Below are 19,950 nucleotides of genomic sequence, written 5' to 3'. Positions count from 1 at the left end.
TCCTTGTGCAGAATTTTTTGAGTTGGTGATTGTGAGGAGATGCAAATAGATCTATCTGAGGCATTCCCCACTTCTTTGTAATGGTCCTGAAGATGTCCGGGTGCAGGTGCCATTCGTGAGCATCTGATGTGGTCCTGCTTAAGATGTCCGCTAGAGTATTTTCTTTTCCTGGTACAAATATTGCTTGCAGCTGGATGTTGTAGCTGAGTGCCAGGGTCCACAGTTCCAAAGTCATTCTGCATAGGGGTATGAATGAGTGCCTCCCTGTTTGTTGATGTACCACATGACTGTGGTGTTGTCTGTCCTTATCAACAGCTGGCCCTCTTTGAGAAATGGTCTGAACTTTTGGATAGCCAGTTTTACAGCCAGCATTTCTTTTAGGTTGATGTGCAGGTGAAGTTGATCCTGAGTCCACAATCCTTGCACGCATTTGTCCAGCATGTGGGCCCCCCATCCTAGGTCTGAAGCATCTGTTGTAATGCTCTGGCTTGCTTGACATCTGAGAAAAGGAAGGCCTGGGTTGGACCGGCATGCCTGGGCCCACCATAGGAACTCCTGTTTTAAGCATGGAATTAGTGGGATTTCTGTTTTGAGGCTGTGTCTGTGTTGGGACCATAAATTGTGAGGTACCACTGTAGTTTTCTCATATGTAGTCTGGCAAATGGGACCAAAATTATGCATGATGCCATGAAGCCCAAGGCCTGCAGAACTTTTCTTGCTGTTAATTTGTTCAGCTTTGTTAGGGACAAGAAGTAAAGAGGGAGTTCTTTTGTTTTTCTGTAGTTAGGAATGCCATTTGTCTCACTGTGTCCAATTCCGCTCCCAAGAATGTCCTTGTTTGGGATGGTATCAGTCTTGACTTTTGTAGATTGACTGTGTATCCCAGTGCTTGTAGCAAGTAAATGACCCTTTGCAAATCTGTTGTCAACTTGCTTTTGTTGTCCCCTTGTAGCAGGCAGTCGTCCAGGTATGGGTAAATATGAATTCCTGCAGTCTGCAATATCGATTACTGATGCCAGGCATTTTGTGAATACTCTGGGCGCAGTAGATAAGCCAAAAGGCAATGCTGAGAATTGATAGTGCTCTGATCCTGCAAGAAATCTGAGGTATCTTCTGCAGATTGGTCGAATAGGGACGTGCAGGTATGCCTCCTTGAGATCTAGAGTTACCAGCCAACACTCCTTGCCCAGCATGGGAAGAAGTTGCTGTAGGGTCAGCATTTTGAATTTTGGGACAATGATGTATGTATTCAAGGTGGACAGGTCGAGAATTGGTCTCCAACTTTTCTGCTTTCTTGGAACTAGGAACAGTCTGGAGTAGAACCCTTTCCTTGCTCTGCTGCAGGCACTTTTTCCACAGCTCTCATGTTTGCTAACTCCATTATCTGTTGTAAAGCTTCTGTTTTTGATTTGGAGGTAGATTTGGCATTCCTCTTTTGACTGGTATAGTGTGGAAGTGGAATCGGTAACCTTGATGTATAATTTGCAGAATCCACTTGTCTTTTGTTATGTGGTGCCAGTTCTTTGCAAATAAGTTAACCTTCCGCCTAGTGGGGCTGCTATTTGCTCCCTGGTAGGCGGTTTTAGGAAGTCACTGTGGCTGTGTTGAAGTAGTGGCAGTGGCTGTGTCTGTGCCTCTGTTGTTACCTTGCCACTGTCGCCCTCTGTAGGCACTTCCTCTGGTTTGGTTTCTGCCTCTGGAGCGTCTATTCCTGCCTTTGAAATCTTGTGGAGTCAGGAAAGGACCAATTCTTGGCAGGCCAGTTCCTGCTAAACCTTGGGGTTGAACCTGCAGGAAATCTTTAACAGTTTGAACTGATTTTGCCTTTTCTTCCATTTTCTTCATAACCTGCTGGGCAGGTGCACCAAACAAACTTGTCTTATCCATAGGAGCATCTAACAATTTTGCTTTAACATGATCTGGTAGAGCTTGCTCCTTTAGCCATGCATGCCTTCTTATCACTGTGCCAGTCATGGCTGATCTAAATGAAGCCTCCAGTGCATCATAGCCACATTTTAAGGAATGGTTACTAACCTGTTGTATGTTATTTACCATTTCTAATACATATTTCTTGTCAAGAGCTTCATCAGTGGTTAATTTTTAGTTAGCTGATCAAGCATAAACTCTTGGTATTGTATCATGTGAAACTGGCAGTTTAAAGCTCTAGCTGAGAGAGTAGCTGAAGTGTATACTTTTTTTTACCCCATCTGTCTAATGCCCTTGCTTCCCTTTCAGAAGGAGTAGGGTTTTAGCTATGGTCGACAACTGCCTTGGGACCCTGGGATATTGTTTCTGGGTCTGCAAGGGGGGCCTTGTAAAGGTGGTGATGAGTGTCAGGCACCCTGTAAAATCTATCTGGTTTGGCAGGGGCTGGGGGTAATGAGTCTGGAGCAGAGCAGACATCATTAAAAGCGTCATCTACTACAGAAGAACAGGAGGTATAGCTAAGGGCCTGTGCTGTGGAAGGTGCAGAAAGGTTCTAAGTCTTTTCGGGAATCTGAGAATTCTTGTTGCTGCCATTGGAACTGCTCTCATGGCATGCAAGGTTTCCCCAAAGGAGAATTCTTCTGGAGGGGAGGCAGCTGGAATGGATTCTTCAGCATCAGAATCCTCAAAATTAGAGAAAGGGGCCTCTGGCTGGTCAGTAATGTCTGATTCATCTGCAGAATCATCAGAGGACACTGGCTCAGGGGCTCTGCCCTAGGTCTCTTATCTGGGGCTGAGAGGCCCTGTCTGGGTGAGGTTGAGATCCTCTAATTAAAGAAATCAAATCTTCTGCCAAGGTGAGCATTTGAGAACTAGAAGAGGGCCTGGTTGAGGGTGGTTTAACAGGCACTGATTTGGTAGACTTGGCTGCTTTAGCCCTGGCGAAGGCCTTAATGGACATGGCTGCTGGAGGCCTAGCAGCACCACGTGCTGGGGTAGAGACATCCAGGGAATGGTGTCTGATCGTCAGTGGGTAACGCTTCAGAGGCCGATTCAAGAATTGTAGCAGGGGCCTCAAGAGTAGAGATAGATTCGGCTGTACCTAGATCAGTTTTCGGTTTCGGCGAAACCGAGACACTCGCGGTTTGCTTAAGCGTGGTTTCAGCGAAACCGCGGACCGCGATGTCGGTCTTTTCTTTTTGGCAGAAAGTGTAGTCGGAGGTTCCGGCGACATAATGTAAGCAAAGTCAGAACCGAAAAACTGTTCTGCAAACTCCGACCGACGAGCCGCGTCGGTTGAAGGAAGCACAGGCGAACAGGCTGCTACGTCCAGGGCTGGGCCTAAACAAGGCAGACAGTTAGAATGGAAATCTTTATGAGGTATTTGTTTCCCACAGGTTAAACAATTATTAACTTTTTCTGACATCGGCTGAGGCAAGAAAGAGTCCCCAACGGGGTACTTAGCTTTAGAAGTCTTCGGTAGTATTCGGTAGAAAAATCTCTGGATCCGACCGACCCGGCACGCGAACAGCTTCTGCTTGCGCCACGGCAAGAAAGACTGAGGAAGATGGCGCCGGCTGATGCCTTTATACCCGAAGTCCAACAGAGATGACGTCGGATGAAGCGACATCAGCGAAGCGGACCCGGACTTTGGAATCCGGCCGACTGACGGGCTGCCTGACGACAGGACAACCCAGCTGTTATGACTGCAGATGCATCCATGAAGGACATCATCCAAATCGAATCATCCACTGTTGTGAAAGTTATACATTTGTTTTGTTTTTATGTCTTTTCTTGATTTCTCCAACTACTTTTGAGAACATTCTCTACTCACTTTAACCTTTGCATCATTCTTAAACGTGGGCACTCAAATGCTTTAACCTTCAGATGAGATTTCAGTAATGTTTATTCTAGTTAATCAGTTAACTGGGTTAAACAGTGGACCATTTTCAGGATCAACCCGAGATCAAACCTGATCAATTAGTCAATTTGAAGATGCCTCAAAAATATATACTACAGGGGCACACCAATGAATATTAAGTAACAACAAAAATATGGTTTAAAAAATGTACATATCAAGACAGAATCCAGCCATTTTGGATATTTACAATATTTACAACTGTTGTAAGAAAGCATAGGAAAACTGAAATTATGAGCTCACGGGGCACAAGATAGGAGTACTAAGGAATGAAGCATTAAGGGGTGAGGTACTTGTCAGTGAAAGGGGGAGAAAGGACTGAAGAAGAAAGGAAGGAAGACTTGTGGTTAAATATTCCCGTTCATTTGGAACATGCAAGTTATTCATCTATAATTTGCCTGAAAAAGTTGAAACTGTATTTAAATTCCCAGAACATTTATTTTATGCTCCCACACTCTCCATAAAAAGTTGAAACTGTATTTAAATTCCCAGAACATTTATTTTATGCTCCCACACTCTCCATAAAAAGTTGAAACTGTATTTAAATTCCCAGAACATTTATTTTATGCTCCCACACTCTCCATTCTACTTGGCTTTGTTGTAATCCTATAGCAATACTTTGTAAATGCCAAATTTCCATGTGCTGTGAGATTCTCACCTGTCAACTTTCCTCATTAACAACTAAACACCATCACATAGCACTTTCAACAATACATTTTAATTCATCCTTGAGTGCCAAATCAGCTGTATTATTCACAAATCCTCAAAGAAATTTTGAATCTTCAATCAATATTACCTACTTCCTTACTAACAAGGTGAAAATTAAGTTTTACTTAATGTACAGAAAATAATGGCATAATGACAGTAACAGTGCGCATTTCGATGCACTTTACATATACACTTTGCACTCTGCTGAAAGAAGGCAGTGACTTGTACTGCCAAGCAGTGTAATCACTGCATCTCTCTCAGTCATCTGAAAAAATGTTTTGCATCAATATCTGAAGAAACTTAGTTTCTGAAAATAGCTTGATGTTAAAACACCTTCACCAGGTTCTCACCTTTTTTTTGCCACTTAAGGTTTGAAGCAATCAGAGTGCTATCTAGCTACGGTCATGTGAAAGATGTAAACTGTCAAAACAAGCATTTCTTAAAATGATATACCATAGCCCGGACTATAGATCTGGAAGGCAAAGTTTTATTTTCCTGGGTGACACCAGCTTAGAAAGAGAATGAACCAAACAAACTTAAAACCACTTTTGCAAGCACTAAATTGAAGAATATATGATGAGACAGTTAAGCGTGCTTTTTGGTGACTATCACAAATGTGCATATTCAGAATCCCTGCAGAAAAGCCCACCAATCTGGGCTTCCCATTTGTGTCCACACTGTACCTGTGGTCCTCCAGGCATGTACATGTGGCACTACCTAGCTGTGATTTACATCTGCAATTGCATAAATGATTTCAGATGAACATGTAACCATTAAGCAGGTGCTCCCCATAGTTTCACCGAAGGGTTAAACTCATTTTAGGTATCAGGGTTAATTTTGGTTGATACAATCATTAAGACTCCTGCTGATATGAACTTAACTAAATTAGACACTGAAGTTAAGATTTTATTTAATTTCTTCTCACTTGTAATATGGCTTGAGATACTTGTGATGTTTAAGAAACAGCTATGTTAAAAGGTCTCCTCCAAAAATATGTATATTTTCATCAGCAGTGCTAAAGAAAGCTTGCTATAGGAGGGATTTCTCATGTAAATAATAGGCTAGTAGCAGAACAAATTAATGTTTTACATCCAGGTCCTTCGAAGTACAACACATAATGTTCAACAAATTCACATTTTCAGTTAGGCCAAAGCTATAGCATGACTTGTGTTCGCAAACTTCCAAAAGGGAAGTTATGACGCGTTTCGGGTTCCTCTCTAGTTGTTTCCAGTTCTAAACTTATTCTAAGTTTGCCTACATTTGTCCTGCCGGGATACGGTTCTGGTTCCTCTCCAGTTGTTTCCAGTTCTATGTGAAGCACGTTGATACTTATTCTGTGTTTGGTTACATTTTGTTCTGCTGGCAAGAGCACTTTTACAGGTGCCACTTAAAGGGCAGCCTTGATTCAGTTCTGTTGACTGGAAAGCCATTACCACTCCTAAGTCAGGCTGGCAGTGGAGCTGCTGGTACCGCTGTTCCGCTTTTGCAAGCATCGTACAATGCTGGGGACCTGAAGGCCACAATGAACAGAAAGTCCACCACACCATACCTGTAATAAAGAAACAAAGTATAAGCGAGCTTTCAGAGAGAAAACACTATTAGCATGCAAAACAAACACCTGCACACAGACTTCAGAATTCTAACATAACAGAAACACTTCCTGCAGCAAACTTAGACACAGTGTGCTTGCTGCAAATAAACTGAGTGATTTCCTGACCCACAGGTAGTTTGAAGCACATTAGTGTCACACTACGGCAGCACATTCACCTCATTATCAAAGCGACTTTAGCTAGTGATAGCAAACAGAATATTGCTAAAAAGGTAAAATGTTTATTCTAGTAATCTGAATAACAAAGAAGCATCATTATTACAGTGGTGCTAATAAATGGTTTATTTTTACATATATTTACTAGGCATCACAGGGTACTAATAGCAGTCTGGGGAGAAAGGCACAACCCAGATGACTGGAGAATAAGCATACTCATGCCAGTGTACAAGAACAAAGGGGACATCCACAACTGTGGGTAGTACAGAGGAGTCAAAACTATCACATTACATGAAAGGCCTAGAGAGGGTGACTGACAGATATGCAGATTAGTAGAAAGTAACATGGGAAATGAGCAGTTGGGATTCAGATCAGGATGCAGCACAACTAAACTGATGTTTGCAGTGAGACAGATACTTGGGAAGACGCTAGAGATGAGGAGAGAGTCCAACTGGGCATTCCTAGACTTGGAGAAAGCATATGACAAGGTCCCAAGAAAGCTGATCTGGGCAGTACTGTGGTGGTTTGAAGTATCAGAAACATCTGGTAGAATTAGTGCAGGCTATGTAACAAGGACCCAATGACTCAAGTATGAACAGTGTTCAGCCTCACAGAGGGTTCCCAGTAGGAGTGGGTGTACACCAGGGTCAGCTCTGAGCCCACTGCTGTTCATACTACATTAGCAAACAGGTCAGAGGGAACAGATCAACAAAGCTGCTGTATGCATACGATGTGGTATTACAGGCTGACTGAGCTACAACTTCAGCAAAGGATAGGAGAATGGAATGCAAATCTGAAGGCACATGGGGTGAAACTAAGCACAGATAAGACAGTGGTAATGGCAGCAGATTGGGGAAATCAGAAGAAGCTGAGAATAGAGATAGAAGGGAAGATAGTGGAACAGGTAAACAGCTTCAAGTATCTGGGAGGGGTGGTTGAGGAGAAGGGAGGCCTGAATGAAGAGGACAAAGCTAGAATCAGAGGGGCTACAGCCAACTGGCATAGAGTATCAGGTGTAGTCTATGACAGAAGAATGCCAAAGAAGCTGAAAAGTAAGGTGTGTAAGACAGTGGTGCGCTCAGTACTACTGTATGGTACAGAAACCTGGGCACTAAAGGCAGACCAGTTGAAGAAGCTAGAGGTGATGGAAATGAAGTGTCTGAAATGAGTGTAGGATGCACATTGTGGGACAGACGAAGAAATTAGAACATAAGAGCAGAAGCCAAAGTAGCTCCAATTGCAGAAAAGATCAAAGAGAACAGATTACGGTGGTTTGGGCACAAGTGCAGAAAAGAAGACAATGTGGTGAGGAAGTTTTGGGGCAAACAAAGAAGGTAAGAGGAAGCGAGGACGCCCAGAAAAGAAGGGATGGATTGTGTGAAATAAGATCTGTGACAGTCAGCCATGAGTGTTGAAGAAGGTAGGAGTGTGGCACTGAATCAAGAGAGTTGGCTACAGTTAACACAACACCCCAACCCCATGTAGAAATAAATGGGAAAAATAACAGCCGGCTTCTTCCAGGATAACCCGGGAAAGCAACTTGTTCAGGATCACAACTTTCCCATAGAACTATTCTGGGATTCAGTCCGAGATCTACAGGATGGCACCTTTCTGCATCTTCTCACTAAGCCATGCGGTCAGCCAGGACAATGTCATATGCGCTGTACGCACTTTCATTTCACAGCAGCAACTATAAGCACTGATATGTAAGTACTCTCAAAGTCTGCCAGTTGTCAAAGGCCCATAAGCAGTGGGCAAACACATGTGGGAAAATGGCATGTAATGAGATTAACAAAGGCAAAAGGGTGTACTGGGCAGAAAAGCTGAGGAATTAATTCAGGAAAAGATAGTAGAGAGCATCCTCCTTAAAGAAGCACTGTTCACGGAATGGAGATCAAAGCTGCCATGCTTGCAAAAATATGCACAAATAACTAAGACAACCACAGAAATATCAGCCATTCCTTTGGTGGAATGACTCATTACTGCACTTGCCAAGGGCATAGCAGCCTTTTGAACTAAAACACTAAGCAGTCTGTCAGTCCATTTTGAGAAGCTGTGCTTTGCCAGCAGAAACCCCCCTTATCCACAGAAAAAAACTAAAACAGTTTGTTTTCATGTTCACGGTTCCCATAAAATAAAAAACCACAACTGAGAGAGCATTTAAATGATATGGAGAACATGCTAATTTCCACTGCTAGCTGCAAGGAAGAAAAGTGATGAATAAACTAACTTATGATCACTTTCATTAGATGGCAAGAACTGCCTGTGAGAGAACCTGGACTATATGAGACACCAAAGAAGTCTTCCTATGCATTTCATCACACAGAGTGGAAATATTCCAGGCCAGTTGTCAGAAAAAGCAGTATGACAAAAAAAGAAAACTGCAAAAGTACACCGATTGTAAAGTCCAAAAAAACTACTCATATGTTTTGTAGAAGTTAATTTTGAGTATCTTCTGTTTGTTGGCTAAAAGCGGCTGAGCCAAGGTGGACTTCAGTGAGTTAAAGATTGCCATCTGAGATTCCAGTATTTTACCAGAGACTGTTTGCCTATAAGTTGGTATACTTTTGTCCTATGACAAACAATGACGGTGTTAATACAGGAGCTTTCCAGAACACCCGACAATACTGGACACAAAAAGATGGCATGTGACAGTATGATTTACAGTATCTGCTGCACAGGTTTAAAGAAGTGAAGTCCAAGTCCATAAATGAAGAGTTCCTTAAGAAGGATACGATTAAAGTTAGACTCCTTGGATAGGTCTATATAAATGTCCCCAGTAAGGTCACTGGTGCCTACTGCACTGTGTTCTGTATCACAAGAAACAGATGGGGCTTCTATTTCTGCCATGTCCCTTTATAAACCTGGGGAGGTCATAAGATTTAATGTGGTTTTATAGCTGAGATGTTGCAGCCTTCACTAACATTCCACCTAGCAGTGACAGTAGGGCAAGCGGCCGATAGGAGCAGAATCTGAACTACAGCCGCCATGTTTAGGAACTAGGATAATGTCAGCCATTTTCCAGAGGTCTGGAAAAATATTAATGGAGGGAGGTGTGTTGATGATGTGCTTAAAGTAACAGATATTTCATTTTAGACATGTCATTCTCATACAAGCTTACTTTCAATAACTACAACAATGATCCGGAAAATAAAGTACAACTTTTTCAACCTTGAATTTGCACTTCTGCTTCTATTTCTCACTCAGCAAACCTTGAACAACTATTACTGCGACCACAAAATGTCTTTAGGGCTGTAAGCACCACATGTTATTTTTATTTTATTTATTTTACATTTGTTGACCGGGCTAGTCTAACTCGATATATTCCATTTTCAGTAGAGGCACGGGGAGAAAAGCTCCAAACATAGCACAAAATATAATATACAGATGAAATAAAGTAGGAGGAAATTAGAATACAAAAAATGGAGTCTAGAAGTACAATACTAAGAAGGATGAATATAAAGGATTATATAAGTCATCTTACTACATGATATATGAGGTACTTTAAAGTTCATTGATAGTTTAAATAAATACTGGAAGTTATATTAATCTTACTAGAAACATGTTATTAATACATGGACAGTAGTACAGGAACGTTCTGTATGTCATCAGTACATGTACGGTATTACTGGAACCTTCTTATGTCATCAGTACATGTATAGTATTACAGGAACCCTCTGTACATCATCAGTACATGTACAGTATTACTGCTCCCCCCGTATATCAACAGTGCATGCACAGTATTACTGGCACCCTCTGTATATCATCAGTACATCTACAGTATTACAGGAACCCTCTGTATATCATCAGTACATGCACAGTATTACTGGCACCCTCTATATATCATCAGTACATCTACAATATTACAGGAAACCCCTGTATATCATCAGGACATTATGGTATTAGCAGAATCCTCTGTATATCATATATGTATTGTATTACAGGAACCCTCTGTATATCATATATGTATGGTATTACAGGAACCCTCTGTATATCATCAGTACATGCACAGTATTACTGGCACCCTCTATATATCATCAGTACATCTACAATATTACAGGAAACCCCTGTATATCATCAGGACATTATGGTATTAGCAGAACCCTCTGTATATCATATGCACAGTATTACAGGAACCCTCTGTATATCATCAGTACATCTACAATATTACAGGAAACCCCTGTATATCATCAGGACATTATGGTATTAGCAGAACCCTCTGTATATCATCAGGGCATTATGGTAATACTGGAACCCTCTGTATATCATCAGGGCATTATGGTAATACTGGAACCCTCTGTATATCATCAGGGCATTATGGTAATACTGGAACCCTCTGTATATCATCAGGGCATTATGGTAATACTGGAACCCTCTGTATGTTATTACATGTACGGTGTTACAGGAATCCTCTGTACAACATCAGTACATACACAGTATTACAGGGAACCCTCTGTATATCATTACTACATGTACAGTATTGCAGGGAACCCTCTGTATATAGTGCATGCACAGTATTACCAGCACCCTCTGTATACCATCAGTACATGTATGGTATTACTGGAACCCTCTATATACTATCAGTGTATGTACAGTATTACAGGAACCCTTTGTATATCATCAGTACATGTACAGTATTAATGCCCCGCCCGTATATCATCAGTACATGTACAGTATTACTGCCCCCCCGTATATCATCAGTACATGTACAGTATTACTGCCCCCCCCCGTATATCATCAGGACATGTACAGTATTACTGCCCCCCCCCGTATATCATCAGGACATGTACAGTATTACTGCTCCCCCCCCCGTATATCATCAGTACATGTACAGTATTACTGGAACCCTCTGTATATCATTTGTACATATATAGTACTATAGGAACCCTCTGTATATCACTACATGTACGTACAGGAACCCTCTGTATATGATCAGTACATGCACAGTATTACTGGCACCCTCTGAATATCATCAGCTCATGCACAGTATTACTGGCACCCTCTGTATATCATCAGTACATGTATGGTATTACTGGCACCCTCTGTATAGGTATTACAGGAACCCTCTGTATATCAGTGCATTACAGTATTACTGGAACCCTCTGTATACCAGTACATACACAGTACTCTTGGGAACCCTCTGTATATAATCAGTATATGTACAGTATTACTGGAACCCAATGCATATCATCAGTACATCTACAGTATTACTGGAAACCTCTGTATATCATCAGTACATGTACAGTATTACTGCCCCCCCCATGCATCTCATCAGTACATGCACAGTATTACTGGCACCCTCTGTATATCATCAGCTCATGCACAGTATTACTGGCACCCTCTGTATATCATCAGTACATGTATGGTATTACTGGCACCCTCTTGTATAGGTATTACAGGAACCCTCTGTATATTATCAGTGCATTACAGTATTACTGGAACCCTCTGTATATCAGTACATACACAGTACTCTTGGGAACCCTCTGTATATAATCAGTACATGTACAGTATTACTGGAACCCAATGCATATCATCAGTACATCTACTGTATTACTGGAAACCTCTGTATATCATCAGTACATGTACAATATTACTGCCCTCCCATGTATCTCATCAGTACATGCACAGTATTACTGGCACCCTCTGTATATCAGTACATCTAGAGTATTAAATTAACTTTCTGTATATCACTACATGTACGTACAGGAACCCTCTGTATATCAGTACATGCACAGTATTACTGGCACCCTCTTTACATCATCAGTACATGTACAGTATTACTGGAACCCTCTGTATATCAGCGCATGCACAGTATTACTGAACCCCCCCATATATCATCAGTACATGTACAGTATTACTGGAACCCTCTGTATATCATTTGTACATATATAGTATTATAGGAACCCTCTGTATATATCACTACATGTACGTACAGGAACCCTCTGTATATCACATGTACAGTATTACAGGGAACCCTCTGTATATCATCAGCGCATGCACAGTATTACTGGCACCATCTGTATATCATTAGTACATGCATGGTATTACTGGCACCCTCTGTATATCATTAGTACATGTATGGTATTACTGGCACCCTCTGTATATCATTAGTACATATACAGTAGTACAGGAACCCTCTGTATACTATCAGTACATGTACAGTATTACTGGCACCCTCTGTACGTCATCAGTACATGTACAGTATTACTGGCCCGCTCTGTATATCATCAATACTTGTACAGTATTACAGGAAACCCTCTGTATATCATCAGTACATGTACAGTATTACAGGATCTTTCTGTATATCCTGATTATAACTAAGAACATTTTTTTTCCTTAGTAGCACTGTTTTTGTGGTGTATGGTTTTGTTTGCATGGTATAAAGTAAAGTTTTCTCAATTACTTTTAAGTGTAACAGGGATTGTAAACAGGTGCTGCTGTTCTTTTTTTCTTTTCCTTCCTTCTTGTTCAGTTTTAAGAAATGCAGGCAATGCAATGAAAAAAGCCTGGTTAAAAGAGCATGACAAAAGAAAAATGAATGTGCGTTTTCACATTCATGAATGGGAAAATGAGTGGAATAAGGACCTTAGATTGATTTAGTAACAAGTTTTAAGAGTAAGCAAGTAAACGAAGAAGAATATTGAATATTATGAGGCGTTCTAGCAAATACATGTATACTCAGTAACAATTCTGCATCTGGTCTTCTTGTTTCTATGGAAATCAATCTGATAAAGAGAACTTCACTGGTTGGTTCTCGTGTCTCCATGGAGACAATGTGATAGAGAGAAACTGGCTACAGTCTGGTGGAGAGTGATTGAAGAAAAAAAAACTGAGAAGCGAAATTGGGTTGGTGATCATGTTCTCTGAAAGCATTCAGGGGTTTTCCCAGCTGGGACAGGTGTAAAACCAATGAGTACTTGGTGGAAGCACAGGCTGCACCATGTGTCTTAGCATGTTTAACCTTTCTTTTAGGTTAACTGTGAGTGTGGCTGACAGTTTGGGACTTCAGTGCCTATTTGGAAGGCAAAACTTCAGTATGTGAAGATGTATATAATTTTGTGCGTTAGTATTAAGTTAATAGGTTTTAGGGGGTATTGGGGGGGTCTGTTTTTTTTGAGGACTTTCAATAAAACAAAAAGTTTTGCAAGGTGTGACACAGTCTCAAATAGCCATGACAAGAAACAACTGTATTAAAGCTGAACCTGTCAAGCAGTGTATGCATGAAACACAAAAGCTGAACTAGGTATTTACCAAAAAAAGTGCTACACAAAATGTGGGAATAACCTTTTAATGCAATGATGCTTTCTATGATGTCTTTAAATGTCAACTGTCTCTCAGATGAATACAAAAAGGAAACAGCAGTGAACTATATTAAAAATGTAGAGTGCAAATAGCTATGTTACAAGAGACATACTTTGAACTAAACATGTGAATTTGATAAAGAAAGGTTTTCAAGATGGTTATTCAGTGGAATACCTGGGACAAAGGAAAAGAGGAGTACTATATAAATTGCAAGAAGTGCTCCAACAGTGATAGAAGAGAATAAAACAGATAAGAGCAGATTTGTAGTGCTAAGGGGTTATTTGCAAGGGAGGAGGATTACACTGGCATATATTTATATTCCACTTAAAACTGCTATAATGGAGCTCAGCATGGAATATTACTTATAGTTGGGGACAAAAATGTGATCTGCAACAGTGAAGATGAGTCTGAGGGGCCCAGAATTTATTTTACATTTGTTGATCGGGATAGTCCGACTGGATATATGTCAATTTTCAGCGGAGGCCCGGGGGGGGGGGGGGGCTCCACGTACCAAAAAAGAGAGAGTACATACGTCACTGAGTGATAAACTCAGGCAGTCATGTTTTGAAAAATATAGATAAAGAATACAGACAGATATCAATATACACCATGTGTAGACATTACATCTGATTGGCAAAGACGTATCAGAAAATGTGAACATAGAATACAATCAGATCTCATAATTCACAATGCTTAGACATTCAAAAGCTATGACACATAGATACTTGGCTAAACAGCAGGTTGGGTAGCATGCATTAGTGAAGTTGTTAGTCAGGTTTAGAACAAGAGCACAGCCAATGAGATGTGAGGTATTTTTGAGTTCTCTTTTAAATAGAGGTAGTGAGGTTTCCTTGGTAATGGCAGTAGGGAGTAGATTCCAGATTTTACCGGCTGAGTTGGCAAATATAGCATCGCCTGCAGAGTTGTTGGATTTTTGGGTCAGTAACATTACTTTATCAGCTGAACGTAATGGCCTGAGGTCATTATGAGGGGTGAGAATATTTTTGAGGGCAGGGGTGTTATCAGGTTGGGAGTATTTTATGCGCTACAATAAGCTGGTTGAACTGTAAAAGGGTAGGATACTCTAGCCATCCCATTGCTTTGAGGTTCTGGCAATGGTGGGTCCTAAAAGCCATGCCAGTAGCGAATTTGGCTATATGATTGTAACATTCTGATAATTTGTTGAGATCGATTCTGGATAGGTTGGTGAGTACAAGGGAGGCACACATAAGGGGAGAGTGGAGGTGTGATCTTGCAATAGCTACCCTAGCTAGGGGGGGGTGAGGAAAGGTTTGGCTCAGTACAGGAATTCAAGTTTTTTGTTGATGGACTTAATAGTTTGATTGACATGTTTATCAAATTTAAGGTTGTTCAAAAAAAACACTCAAAGCACAGAAAGATATAACCAAGAACTCACTCCAGAGATGTAAGCACCTGTATTTCAAGTTCGCTGAAGAAAATATCACCAAGCTGAAAATGTTCAGAGAATTTATTGACACAATCACGGTAAAACGAAAAGTACCATGTCTGTAGCGCCTTGACTAACAGCCTTTAAAGAGTAACATTTTGTTATCTTGTTGCTCCCCCATATATACCTAAAGGTATTTAATACACAACCAATTATTCAATTAACAATTTAAACAAATACAGACCATTAAAATACATATTAAATTAAATGTCTCCAGTTGCATTCTTTGTTCATCCCCATAGGGTACAATGTATTAAATTTTAAAATCAACATTACCTCCTTCCTACGTAGACACATTTTAATATTTTCTTCATTCATAAAAGCTTGGTGATATTTTCTTCAGCGAACTTGACATACAGGTGCTTACATCTCTGGAGTGAGTTGTTGGTTAAATTTAAGGTTGTTGTCTATTATTACTCATAGAAGCTTTGTGTGGTCACCAAGGGTGATAATGGTGTCACTCCTAGATTTGATGTTGAAGGAAGGAGGAGAAACTCTACAGTTAGGGGAGAAAAGTAGTAGCTTGGTTTTGTTAGGATTTAGAAACAGGTGACGATTAGCTAGCCATGTTTGTACCATGCTGAAAGTGGTCTGGGTGAGGGTTAGAAGTTGTGTAGGAGAGGAGGCGGAGCATATTAGCGTTGAGTCATCTGCATATTGGATGCAGGTGGCTCCTGGGATGGTGGTGTGCAGATAATTGATAAAGACAGAGAAAAGAAGGGAACCTAGTATGGACCCTTGTGGGACATCTAGGGTTAGAGGAAGTTGGGATGACAGCTTGCTCTGCAATAAGACAGCCTGCTGTCTACCGTTTAGGTAGGAGTGAAACCACTGTACTGCATGTTGGTCTAAACCAATGGTTTGTAGGGTATTGAGCAGTAGCTGAGTTGACCACATCGAAAGCTTTTGAGAGATCTAGGAAGACTGCTGAAGATAGTTTGTTGTTGTTACGATGAAGATCGATGACATTAGAGAAAGACAGAAGAGCCGTGGTGGTATTGTGGAATGGCCTAAAGCCATGCTGAGAGTCAGCGAGCTTTCCAGTTTGAATAAGAAAGTGCATGATTTGTTTGTGCATGCATCTTTCCGTGATTATAGAATGGCTATAGGTCTAAAGTTAGATAATTCTGTGGAACTTCCTCCTTTATGGAGAGGTATAACGTGATATTTTCCATATTGCTGGGATGGATCCTTCTGAGATGGATCTGTTGTACCTCCTCCCTCAGAGTCTGTTTGCCTCTCTCAGGCACTCTATAAGGGGCCTGCTTAATAGGCCTTTGGGGTCCTGTATCCGCCAGGTGCTGCACCAGGTGGGTGCATCCTGGTTTCCCAATGAACATGTCCCCAAATTCCTGCAACACCGCTCAGATTTCTCAAACCTGGGTAGGAGATAGCTGCTGAGACAATGCTACCCCTTCCACCGTGGTGTCAGCCCGATCCTCATTGAGGAGATCAGTCCCCAGTTCTCCCTCAGACTCCTCCTGCAATCCACTGCAAATACTCAGCACAAGGGCTTCCCTATCATGGTAAGGTTTCATCATGTTAACATGGTTAAAATTTGTGCCCCTGCCTTCTGCCTAGCAGTTCCACCATGTAATTAACATTGCTTACCTTTCTTACCACCTTGTAGGGTCCCCTCCAAGCTGCTTGCAGCTTGTGTCTGACAGGAATGGGAACCATTACCTGCTGCCCAACAGCGTACTCTCTAGCATGAGCATTCCTGTCATACCACACCTTTTTCTGTTGTTGGGCTTCTGTCAGGTTCTCCTGGGCCTAGCCCACAAGTTCTCTGAGCCTTATCCTGAGGTTTAGGATGTATGCCACAACAAACCCCTTGTGAAACTCACACTTACCTTCCCACTCATCTCAGATTAAATATAGAGGTCCCCCTCACCCTATGCCCATACAGCAAATCAAAGTGTGAAAAACCTGTGGATTCCTGGGAACCTCTCTGTAAGCAAAGAGATGGGGCACATATTTGTCCTACTCCCTCTTAAACTGATCTGCAAATGCCAGTAGCATGGACTTGATTGTAGAGTGTAACCTCTCAACAACATCATTAGTCTGGGGATGGTAGGGGGTGGTCCATGTGCTTCACCCCACAGGACGTCCACAGACAAGCCACCAGGTCTGACATGAAATTGGCACCTCTGTCAGTTTGGGAAACCTACCCTACTGAAAATCTCTAACAAAGCATTTGCCACCTTCTCTGCCTCAGTGGAGGACAAAGTCACTGCCTCAGGGTATCGTGTAGCATAATCCACTACCACTAGGATATACTTTTTCCCTGTGGAACTTGGGGTACTCAGAGGACCCACAATATCCATAGCTACCCTCTGAAATGGCTCCCCAATCACAGGCAAAGGCATCAAAGGAGCTCTCACCTTGTCTCTTGCCTTGCCTACCTTTTGGCACTGCTCACAGGTCCTGCAGTACCCTGTTACATCTCTGGAAATTCCAGGCCAATAGAATTTCTGCATAATATGCCTCTTTGTACATTTTATGACCTGCAAAGGGAATACCATGGGCTATGGCTAGAAGTGCCAGACGGTAGGCTCTAGGCACTACCAACTGCTGTACTCTCTCACCTTCTAGCCCTCCCCTCAGGGGGTCCACACTCTGTATAGTAACCCTTTGTCCCAGTACAGAGATTCCCCCTTTCCTTGAGAATCAGGCGCCTCCCTAGCTACCTGCCTCAGGCCTTGCAATGTAGGGTCTGAGAGCTGAGCCTATCTCAAATCTCTCCTTGTAAAGCTTCCCAGCTCCCCTTCCACAGGAAGTCTGAAATCCTCTGACAGTTGTGCCTGTCTGCCTGGGTACTACTACTCACCTCTACCTTTGCAGTCACTCTGTCCAAGGGACCATCAGTACCCCCAAGCAGCTGTGGCTCACCTTCAGTCTCACTGCTACAGAGTAGCTCCCTCCTTGAAGTAACCGCCTCACCAGTCCTGGCTGCAAGTATGCAGTATGTCTGGGTCTCCCCCAGGCTACCAGACCCACATGCTCGTCTCCTAGCCTGACTGCGTGTAACTGCACAAACACATGGTACTGCCTCATCCAAATCCTTCCCCATCAGGAACATCTGCAGGGTGATAGTCTGGTACCCTTGCTATCTCAAGACAACCTACTATTGGCATTTTGTATTTCCCACTTACTGGCTCCCTCACCTTGTTCCCCACCTTGCCTCCATGGACACCTGTATGCCACATGGCCCCAATGATTGCATTCAAAACATTTAATCCTAGCTCCTGGACGTGTGTGTACCTGGACTAGTGGCTTCTCCTGCTACTGGCTGATTCTGTTGGGGCAGTCTGTGCTGCCCACCATGGGTTCCTTTAGACCCATGAGTAGTACTGGGGGTCCCTTTCTGGTGCAGGGATGCCTTGGTTGAGAGGTATTGGTCTCCTTTCTTCCCCAACTCATCTGCAGTAGCACATTGTCTATCAGCTAACCAGATCCTCATGTCCTCAGGCAAAGTGCTAAGGGCTTGTTTCCTCACCAAAAGGTATGCCAGCCCTTCAAAAGTGGTAACCTGACATCCACTCACCCACCTATGGAAATAACTGTTCAGTTCAGCAACATATTCACCCACACTTTCATCTGCCTTGCATCTATATATTTTTCCTATAAGTTTCAGGTGTTAGCTTAAACAATTCTAACAAGTGATTTTTAACAGCAGTATAATCAAAACATGCAATGTCAGACATTTTTGACAAAACAAACAGTTACAGGTTTACCATGGAGTAAGGGGGTCAGGAACCGTTACCCAGAGCCTTTGGTCAACACTATACTGTTTGCATACCCTTTCAAATGTATGAATGAAACCATCAAAATTATCACCCTCTCTAAACTGCGGAAGAAATTTACTAACCTTTTGTGCTTCTGGGGTCCAGTTACTCCCTTCCCCATTACCTCCATGACTCTGGCAAAGAGTCAGCATGTCCCTCTCATGCCTCCTCTGCCACTCCTTTTCCTCAGCTTCTATCTCCAAATGCCTGGCCTCCAACTCAAGTCTCTTTAGCTCCAGATGGATTTTTAAGTCCTCTGCAGAAAGGTTGAGCTGTCCATTCTCCGAAGGTATTACATCTCCACTGCCAGTCTGATTGTCCTCCTGGTTGCTGTTTTTGGATGCAGCTGTAACCAAGACTGCAATCAGGTCTGCCTTAGTCAGGTTTTCATGCACCATTCCCCTAGCCTGGCACATCTCCGCCAGCTGGCTCCTTGTCAGCTTTCCATACTCCTCTGCTGTTATGCTGCCTGCTCACCCTAACTAAGCTAACAAAAGAAATAAAACAATTGTGATCTGAACTCTTCATTATTCACTGTGTGGCTGATTTAGAGTACAAAACACCTTCAGAGCTCACTGTACACCAGCTACAGGAATTCACTCTACCCACACCACTACAAGCCAATTAGTATTTGGCAACCAATTAGTATGTGGTGTGGACATCCCACCACTGACAAACAATTAATATGTGATGCCTGTGCCCTGGCCCAGAAATCAAGGAGCTTCAGTCCTCACCACTAACACCAGTGAGGGGTGTCTCATATAGGAGGAAAGGATAACAAATACACACAGTAAAGTGCAATTTCCCTTAACAGCACACAGAGATCACAGTCAGTCCGGGGCTGGTTACTCCCTTGCTCTCCAGGTCCCCAATAAGACTCCCCACTGGCACAGCTATAGGGTCCAGATCTCAGCCTAGTGGGCAAGCTAAAACCTCCAGCACCCTCTCTGTCCAACCAGTGCTTCATGTCCCTGCCCAAGTAGCTGACACACACACACACACACACACACACACACACACTTACTCTGAGAAGAGGTTATACAACCACACAGACACTCCTGGGGAAGGCTGGCAC

At 42.3% G+C, this 19,950-nt stretch overlaps 1 protein-coding gene across 1 annotated transcript in view; it reads right to left on the bottom strand.

Annotated features, from left to right (window-relative positions):
- Positions 1 to 5,906: 5,906 nt before the first annotated feature.
- FSD1 (fibronectin type III and SPRY domain containing 1) overlaps positions 5,907 to 19,950 on the bottom strand; it is a 1,307,274-nt gene continuing 1,293,230 nt past the window's right edge. Inside the window, exon 8 of the mRNA XM_044090582.1 lies at positions 5,907 to 6,101. Within this exon, the coding sequence (XP_043946517.1) occupies positions 5,991 to 6,101 (111 nt within the window). The 3' untranslated portion in view covers positions 5,907 to 5,990. The remainder of the gene's footprint in view (positions 6,102 to 19,950) is intronic.

This window comes from Protopterus annectens, chromosome 13.part0 (genome assembly GCF_019279795.1).
Source record: "Protopterus annectens isolate FY-2018-M chromosome 13.part0, PAN1.0, whole genome shotgun sequence".
Lineage (NCBI taxonomy): Eukaryota > Metazoa > Chordata > Ceratodontiformes > Protopteridae > Protopterus > Protopterus annectens.
This window is presented reverse-complemented; position numbering and strand designations above follow the sequence as displayed.